Source organism: Phyllopteryx taeniolatus, chromosome 2, assembly GCF_024500385.1.
Source record: "Phyllopteryx taeniolatus isolate TA_2022b chromosome 2, UOR_Ptae_1.2, whole genome shotgun sequence".
In the NCBI taxonomy this organism is placed as follows: domain Eukaryota; kingdom Metazoa; phylum Chordata; class Actinopteri; order Syngnathiformes; family Syngnathidae; genus Phyllopteryx; species Phyllopteryx taeniolatus.
Genome location: NC_084503.1, coordinates 19,120,781 through 19,127,626, shown reverse-complemented (window position 1 = coordinate 19,127,626; position 6,846 = coordinate 19,120,781). Strand labels below are relative to the sequence as shown.

Here is a 6,846-nt window from a genome sequence, read left to right as displayed (position 1 = left end):
TCTCAACCAGTCTCACAGTGGATTTTCGGAGCTCCATCACTCGTGAAGCGCGCTCATGGCTGACAGTCTCTTTCTGCTGTTGAAAGCAAAATTATGCAGTGTATGGTTGCAAGCAAGTTGTAAATACTGTAACTCAAACCTAACATTTTAAATATTGTTCTCGTTCTGAAAACAAGAAAAAGGTCATGACATTTCTGTATAACTCAACTACTGAAGTCTGTTGAAAGGATGCAATGTTTCAACTTCATAACTTAAAAATTAAACTTCATAAATAATTGCGTGGAATGTAAATACAAATGATTTGTTGTTTGAATATTAGCCATCCATCCCTCGTTTTTTACATTAAATCTTACAAACAAATATTTTTGGTTGCAAAACACTCTAATCTAAGTAGGTTAGAGGTCTTTTTTCCTAAAAAAAAAAAAAAAAAAAAAAAAAAAGGGGGGGGGGGAAGACATACACGTCCATCCATCCATTTTCTGTACCGCTTTGTCCTCACTAGGTGTGCCGGAGCCCATCCCAGCCTTCAATCACATTAAAGCTACTGTACAGTATACTAAAGAATAGTCATATTTAATTATAGCTACTATTTCATTGATGTGACCATGTCCTACAATGACCAAAAAAAAAGTGTTTTTAGGTGAGGCGAAGTAAGCTCTCGCAAAAGTGTGGAGATGTGGGGGAGTCGTACTGGAACATTTGGGGGGCTAGGGTAATATTGATTATGATAACAGTCGGAAAAGTGTGGATGTTGAAACCTTTCACCTGGAAAAGTGAAGAAAAAGAAAAGGAAAACACCCACATCCTTCACAAATATGACGGCCTGGGTTTGGAGACACAAGTAGTAATAGAATATAAAAGTGTGTGTTTAGCTGTCACGTGTGACTGAGAAATTTCCTCTTCGTCTTGATAACATCATACTGGAGTTTGGGTTCACTTACTTTATGTTACCTTATAAAAAGAGAATGTGCAATGATGTGCTTATAACTTCATAACGAAACAGTTTATTATTGCGTGTTCAATCCTCTATGTCTGCCAATACAATGTCTCCATAAGCAAGTATTTTGCTTCAATTATTTAATCACAGCACATCCAAAGATTACAAAAAACCAACTTGATGAATCAAGCATGAACAGCATTGTGCAGCATTGTATGGAATCACTGCAGGTTTTGCTTTGACACAGGAAAAAGGGCTTGAATGAATGAAATTGTTTCATCTGTTGAATTCTTCTCGCAGTGAGAAGAGTGCAACAGTTGCAATATGGCTTGCTTCGGACTTGAAGCAATGCACACTCAGCCGCCAATCTAAATAAAACACAAGCTGCGCCATCTCTCCTAATGCAATCAACACTGACACAAGCTTGACCCTTTTGTGCCCTTCCCTGTAGCAGAAGGCTGATAAATAGCAAGGTGCAAAGTGGCTTCACACATGGCTGTGTGCGTGCATGCGCATCTTCTGGTCCAGTGTGGACTTTTATGAGTGCACAGCAAACCAATGGAAATTGTGCTCCTACACATTAAGCGCACAAAACAAACAAAACACTTTTCGCAATTATATATAATATATAATGACTGAAAAAAGTTCCTAGGTGTCTTAAAAACAGATCTGTGACTTGTGTTCGTCAACCTAGCCCAAGGCTGAAGAATTAGATTACATTTCACACATCCTGTTCATGTCATGCTGAATGTAGCCCATGTTTAGGGGTATCCCCTGTTTGTCTTATGTAGATGAATTAGCCCCACCATGACATAAAATTGTGGCAGAATTTCAAAAGAGTTGACCGCCAGACATCCTTTCAGAATTAAGCATGGATAATAAAACATTTATTTGGTTGTTTAGTTTCACACTTGATGCCTTAAAGCAAACAAACAAAAAACAAGGGGTGCCAGGTGATTGTCTTGGCGCAGGCACATACAAGCTCTTTGTGTCTCCATGCTGTTTTATGTGAAGCTACCTTTGAGCTGCATCTTCCCACACAAACTCCACAGAGCAACCCTGCATCTTTCCCATCAGAACCCTCTCAAAGTGTTCATTCTGCTCCTCTGTGAACATGTTTCTCCAGTCACCAACTTTACCTACAAGAGAGGAGAGCAACAGTAATTGGCCAGTGATGATACTGTATTTTCTCCTTTTCTATCTATATACAACACGTAAGGCCTCACCGCTCCTCATGAAGGAGCCCTTGCTGTGGTCCAGGATCTCATGAGGAATGAGGGTGCAGTTGATCATCCTGTTGTCTCTCATGCTGCTGAAGCTGCAGTGTCTCGCACAGCTATTCACCTCATCCTCCACCAGGGGACACTGAAGGAAAGCGCTCACCTTCACAATTGAGCCTTGAAAGTCCTAAAAGAAAGGAGCAGAAAGTGGGACTTTGCACCCTGCTCGTCTGTGAATCCACTGTTCCCGAGAGTTGAACATACACATGACTACCGCATGTTCCTGAGCGTATTCATATGTTATATGATATGTTACGTTAACATCCTTTCGCAATTACCATTGACATCTCTTCATAGGTCACATGAAGCAGATTTGTCATAGCTCCTAATTGGCTCGTCCATCCTTTGACATGGTCAAACCAGGAGCCAAAATGCACTGAAACATTTCAGAAAATATCATTTATTCATTTATTTAACAAAACAAAAACAAAAAAAACAAACACATATTTATTTGTAGCGTACCTGTGCCCTCCAGAAATGTGTTCAAAAAGTCTTGAAAGGAACCAGCCTCCGGCAGGAAGTTGGCCATTTTGTGGAAGTGGTAAAAAGAGACCACTACATCTTTTGGGTTTCTGCTCACATAAATCACCTGCGAGGAGGAACAACATCAAACTGTGTAGATTGTACTTTGTCTGTTGCAAACCGGTGTAAGGAGTGCCAAGCGGACCCTAGCTTTGGAGCCCCGGAGAGCCCGGGCCAGCATGCGATGAGGCAGGTGAGTGGTGATAACCCGAGGTCGGCTTAAGGTGTCGACAAGCGCTGCGCTGTAATGGTGCTCCAGCCAAGGCGCACGAGCCCAGTTTGGGACCGTTTGGCACATGTGTGGATCCCCTTTGTTGGAGATCAGAGTTACCATTTGCTGCATCCATGTGGTACCTGGAAAAAAATACCTTGAATTCCACCGACTCTCTTTCAGTATGTTCAAAAGTGTGCAAAATTATTCTATTAATCACACTCCTAAGAATGACACGAATTGCAACTCTTGAACCTCCTTTATTCCAAAATTGTCTTCATCTTCTCAAGACATCGTAGGACAATTCCATGCTTCCAACTTTGTAGGAACAATTATAAAAAGAGATACACATGCCCGCTAAACAAGTTCTTGGCTTTCCTCACCTGACTTTGGATAGGAGACAATGACGATGTCCGTGTCTTGAAAAGGGAATCTGAGAGCGAGCTGCAAAGACTCCTGCGTGTGCAGGTGTCCAGGAAACTTTATTCCATCAAACGTTTCTGTCGCGTCCAACCTGGACATATCTGACGTCAGGACAGGATTTCGGGAGTTCTTGGTCAGTCTCAGCTCACTCGCTATTTCCTTCCTGATGTTTTCTGGTCCGCGTTCAGCTCTCTCTGCCTCTGTGGCTGCAGCTGTCTGAGTGAGAAAGGCTACCAAAAGGAAGTGAAAAGAGTATGCGCACGGAACAGTAACAAAGCATATAGCTTTGGAAACATTTAGAACATTCTTATGTTATATTCAAGGAAATCAACTTCAGGCCATGCAGTTGCTTCAAAAGTCTTCACTGTCATATAGAAAATATCATATAATATTTTTACAACATTAACTAATGAGTTAAACAAAAACCTGCAGTGTAAATTTCTTGAATAACTAATGTCCAATAACAGAAAAATGACATATACAAGTTATTGCATCACTATAGAGCTGACACTGATATTGACTTCACTTGCGGTTTTTATATCCTGTTAAGTCCAGGACACAAGTCATAAACCTAACGTGACAGAACTCCTGAACGTAGTTGAAGTGTGAAATAAAATCTCATTCAAGAAAAGATAACTGAATGTCAGCCTCTTAATTTCAGGCACGCAAAAAAAAAAATGAAAAAAAAAAGCAGTACAAAGGGACCAAATGTCAAGTTAGAACTGTTGTTGCAAAAAATGTAAATCTGTTTTGAAAGGTTAACTACATGAACCAGGGCATGTGACAGCCGTCCATCCATCCATTTTCTTTACCCTTTATCCTCACTCGGGTCGCGGGCTGCCGGAGCCTCTCCCAGCTATCTTCGGGCGAGACGCGGGGTACACCCTGAACCGGTCGCCAGCCAATCGCAGGACACATATAAACAAACAACCATTCGCACTCACATTCACACCTACTGGCAATTTAGAGTCATCAATCAACCGACCATGCATGTTTTTGGGATGTGGGAGGAAACCGGAGTGCCCGGAGAAAACCCACCCAGGCACGGGGAGAACATGCAAACTCCACACAGAACTCCACAAACTCCCCGGTCCCCAGAACTGTGAGGCAGATGTGCTAACCAGTCGTCCACCGTGCTGGCTAGCATGTGAGATGTGATTGTTAAATTGAAAAAAAAAAAACTGCTACTAGTACAGTACTGGGCTTACAGTACATCTATCTGTCTTCTATAGCAGGTGTGCTGGAGCCTATCCCATCGAAGTACCGATAAACCCCGAACTGGTCGGCAGCCAATCGCAGGGCACATCAAGACCTGCTGTTAATACAAACTTGAAGCTAGAGAATTCAGTCTAAGAATTACATTTGGAAAAGCAGATTTGATCACTATTCCAAGAGATATAGCAGAAAGATATTGAGTAAGAAGTAGGGCTGCAACATCCACACCATCGGGTAAGACCTGCAGACTGCAATGCAAGCAGTCTTCCTATCTTTAGTGGCTACAAAGAGTGTGTTACAGATGGAAGAAAGACTGGGAAATCCTGCAAAGACTGGGGGACCCATCACGAAAAAAGGAAATGAGAACTTGGTGTTGAGGCAGTATTTATTGAAGTAAGTTTTATACAGAGGAAAGGTAAACTTCTGTTTTACTTGACGTCAAATATCTTTACAGGGAGTCTTAAACGGGCAAATAAGGCAAAGTGCCAATGCTGTAACTACAATTGTTTTAAATCACCACTATAACTCCACTGCGTTCCAAATTATTACATGTGATTAAGGTTTAAATAAAACATTTTTTATTCTGAGGACATTTTGCATATGTTTTTTTTTTTTGTCCGTTTAGATCACTGTTATCAGTTTCCCAGCTGAGCCTAAACTTAGTAAGCAAGTCACGGTTTTTTTGTGTAAAAATGGTGAAAAGAAGGACCTTTCTGCTGAAGAAGAGAGTGGAATTGTCAGATGCCTCACAAAAGGAATGAAAACACTGGACATTTCAAGAAAATCAATGTACTGTTAAATAACTTAAGTGTGTGACGAACGTGAGGAAATTGGTTTTTATTTAGGAACATTTCTGGCAGGCAGAGCCACTGTATCTAGAGAACAGCTTTTAAAAGGCCATTGACGATTAGCAAGCAGGTATTGGAATTCGCATTCATAGGACAACACGTATAATTCATGGCAATGTTAGCCAAATCGTTAATTTACAATTCCATTGTCAATTTTGTTTGAGATTGTTGTCACATCTCTGTCGGGATACTTCTACATTATTCGTACACTCGCTGTAGTACTCTGCACTATTTGCATATCTGTTGTTGACCAATACTGACCACTCATGTGCTTGAGAACTACTGTATCTGCACCATTTGCACAATTGCCACGGTTCCAGATTATTGCACTACTAGTCATTTTAAACTGCTTACATTTCTTGAATTCTCTTCGCCATTTGCACAATGGTCACTGTACCAGATTATTGCTCTATTAGTCATTTCAAACTGCTCTAAATTGCTAGAGGACTCTGCATCATTTGCACAATTTTCAATTGCATTTCTACATTAGCAGTAACCTTTCATTGCTCACTGACTCTGACGTAGTGTGTTTTTCCGTTTGTATGTCTCGAAAGTATTTTTTTTGTCAAAATGTCTGTCTGTTGACGTACTAGAGCGGCTCCAACTACGGGAGACAAATTCCTTGTGTGTTTTTGACATACTTGGCAAATAAGGATGATTCTAATTCTGATTCTGATGTGAGCTCAGGGATCGATGCTCGGCCCTTTATTTTTCAGTATCTACTTGGAGATATCATACACAAATATGTTATTAGCTTTCACTGTTATGCTGACGATACCCAACTACACATGCCTTTAGAACTAATTAACCCACACAAATGAAGTTCCATGAGAGTGGACAGCAGTATATTATACCTCCAAACAGCAACTCCGGGATGACTTAAAGTAACTGTTTATGATTTTTTTTAAATGTTTCTCAGTGTAAATCACACTGACTATTCAGAAAAATGGGGGGGGGGACAGCATGGCATCACCATTTGGAATAGTGTTGACAGCTCCGATGTGAATTAAATCAAGAAAATGGCCTTCAGGTCGGCTGTATGCCTGTCCAAGCATATTCAAAGTTACAATTTATAGTCACGACATGTCACCGCATTGCATGTCACAATAACAAGTCATTCAGGCGTCATGGGAGTCATTCAAAGGTCACATGCGCAAAAGGTACTGCATGTTAGGGTGTTTGGGCCAGGATCTCAAAAACATACTGGTGGATGTTTCAGTTGGAGTCTAACGTCTTACTATTTGTCAGCAGAAGTGTGTCATTAGTCCCCCAGACTAATGGAGGCGGCTGAACTAAATCGGGTGCACTGCTTTTGAAGATTTTTTACAATGACAGCTTCACTATAACATTAACCAACATCTATTGTTTTACGGCAGTAGAGATGGCCAGACGGTTGAGCTGCAATGCAGA

At 41.0% G+C, this 6,846-nt stretch overlaps 1 protein-coding gene across 1 annotated transcript; it reads right to left on the bottom strand.

Moving 5' to 3' along the window:
- Nucleotides 1-1,029: 1,029 nt before the first annotated feature.
- sult5a1 (sulfotransferase family 5A, member 1) lies at nucleotides 1,030-3,899 on the bottom strand. The gene is made up of 6 exons (XM_061764253.1): nucleotides 3,334-3,899; nucleotides 2,885-3,093; nucleotides 2,680-2,806; nucleotides 2,496-2,593; nucleotides 2,164-2,344; nucleotides 1,030-2,076 (listed from the first exon to the last, which is right to left on the bottom strand). Exons 1-6 carry the CDS (start codon nucleotides 3,470-3,472, stop codon nucleotides 1,952-1,954), a joined length of 879 nt encoding a protein of 292 aa, XP_061620237.1. The 5' UTR covers nucleotides 3,473-3,899; the 3' UTR covers nucleotides 1,030-1,951.
- Nucleotides 3,900-6,846: the final 2,947 nt, after the last annotated feature.

Excerpts from the sequence above, each read along its gene's own strand:
- sult5a1 (XM_061764253.1), bottom strand. The coding sequence starts at position 3,472 with ATGTCCAGGTTGGACGCGACAGAAACGTTTGATGGAATAAAGTTTCCT. Across the intron at positions 2,807-2,884 it reads TCCGGGGCTCCAAAGCTAGG|GTGATTTATGTGAGCAGAAA; the intron begins GTCCGCTTGGCA and ends TCCTCCTCGCAG. Across the intron at positions 2,345-2,495 it reads CCTATGAAGAGATGTCAATG|GACTTTCAAGGCTCAATTGT; the intron begins GTAATTGCGAAA and ends CCTTTCTTTTAG.